The following is a 1506-nucleotide window of genomic DNA, read 5'->3' on the forward strand; positions in this document are numbered from 1 at the left end:
TGGGGTCTATCTGCAGCAAGAGAGCTGGTGGGGGGGCTATCCGTTCAGTTTGGAGTGAGCCCTGAATAGGCATCGGGGTGGCAGCTGTACCCCAAGGGGTTGTGCTTCCCCTCTGGACCATCCTGCTCTCTGCTTTTTGGGAAATTTGTGAGCCCCCAGCGTGCCTCCTCTCCAGGTGCTGTGACCCTGAGCTCCCTGGGAAGCCCCAAAACAGCCCCTGGTTGTGGGCTCTCCCCGGAGCAGCCAGGACAGCCACGAGCTGTGGGCGCTGCTGGGAGGGGAGAATCCCTGTGATGCTTCTTCTCTCTTAGCCCCATGTTCCTGCACAGGGCAAGGCAGTGTAGGAGGAGCCTTCTGGGGCTCCTAAATGCTACCTGGAACCCTCCCTCCCTCAGAAGTGGGATGGTCCTTGGTGGGTTTGCTGGGACACTCTTCAGAGCAGCTATATCCTGAGAAAGCACGGGGTTTAGTTGGTCACATCTGCCCTGTTCTCCCCAGCATGGAAACAGGGAATTGATGTGGCTGCTCTCTTCTCTCTGCTGGCAGAGGCAAAGGGTTCCTAGAAGATGAGTGACTGGGATTTCCTGCAAAAACTGCTGGACCAAGTCCAGGAGCACTCGACCGTGATCGGGAAGATCTGGCTCACTGTGCTCTTCATCTTCCGGATCCTCATCCTGGGCTTGGCCGGGGAGTCTGTGTGGGGGGACGAGCAGTCGGATTTCGTGTGTAACACCAAGCAGCCGGGCTGCACCAATGTCTGCTATGACAAAGCCTTCCCCATCTCCCACATCCGCTACTGGGTGCTCCAGTTCCTCTTTGTCAGCACTCCGACCCTGATTTACCTGGGCCACGTTGTCTATCTCTCCCGGAAGGAGGAGAAGCTGAAGAAGCAGGAGAGTGAGCTTCGGGCTAACCACAGCAAGGACCCAAAGATCGAGCAGGCCCTGGCAGACGTGGAGAAGAAGATATCCAAGATCTACATGACAGAGAGTGGGCGGCTCAAGATCCGAGGGGCGCTGATGTGGACGTACATCATCAGCGTGATCTGCAAGAGCATCTTTGAGGCCGGTTTCCTCGTGGGCCAGTGGTACCTGTATGGCTTCTCCATGGTGCCCCGCTATGTGTGCAAGAGGGACCCCTGCCCCCACCAGGTGGACTGCTTCATTTCCCGCCCCACTGAGAAGAGCATCTTCATCATCTTCATGCTGGTGATGGGCCTGATCTCCTTAACCCTGAACCTCCTGGAGCTCTTCCACCTCTGCTGCAAGAACCTGCTTAGCAACATCAAGAAGGCGTCGGGGCCAGCTGGACCGAGCCAGGGCACCTTTGTGGATGACATGGTCTCGAGTCCCTACGCACCCAAGCACTACCCCTTCCTGCCCATGGCCGAGAGCCACGCACCCTCCTACCTGACCTACAAGCTCTCCAGCGAGCAGAACTGGGCCAACTACCGCAATGAGGAGAACCTGGCCCTGGCCAGTGGCAGGCCCCTGTCGGACCCCCACG

The 1506-nt window shown here is 58.2% G+C and overlaps 1 protein-coding gene across 1 annotated transcript in view; it reads left to right on the plus strand.

Moving 5' to 3' along the window:
- The first annotated feature begins 21 nt into the window (after positions 1-21).
- Positions 22-1506, plus strand: part of GJA4 (gap junction protein alpha 4) — an 8896-nt gene continuing 7411 nt past the window's right edge. The window contains exon 1 of the mRNA XM_017736147.1: positions 22-1504. Within this exon, the coding sequence (XP_017591636.1) occupies positions 567-1504 (938 nt within the window). The 5' untranslated portion in view covers positions 22-566. The remainder of the gene's footprint in view (positions 1505-1506) is intronic.

The sequence above is a fragment of the Corvus brachyrhynchos genome, unplaced genomic scaffold (assembly GCF_000691975.1).
Source record: "Corvus brachyrhynchos isolate BGI_N302 unplaced genomic scaffold, ASM69197v1 scaffold65, whole genome shotgun sequence".
Taxonomy (NCBI): Eukaryota; Metazoa; Chordata; class Aves; order Passeriformes; family Corvidae; genus Corvus; species Corvus brachyrhynchos.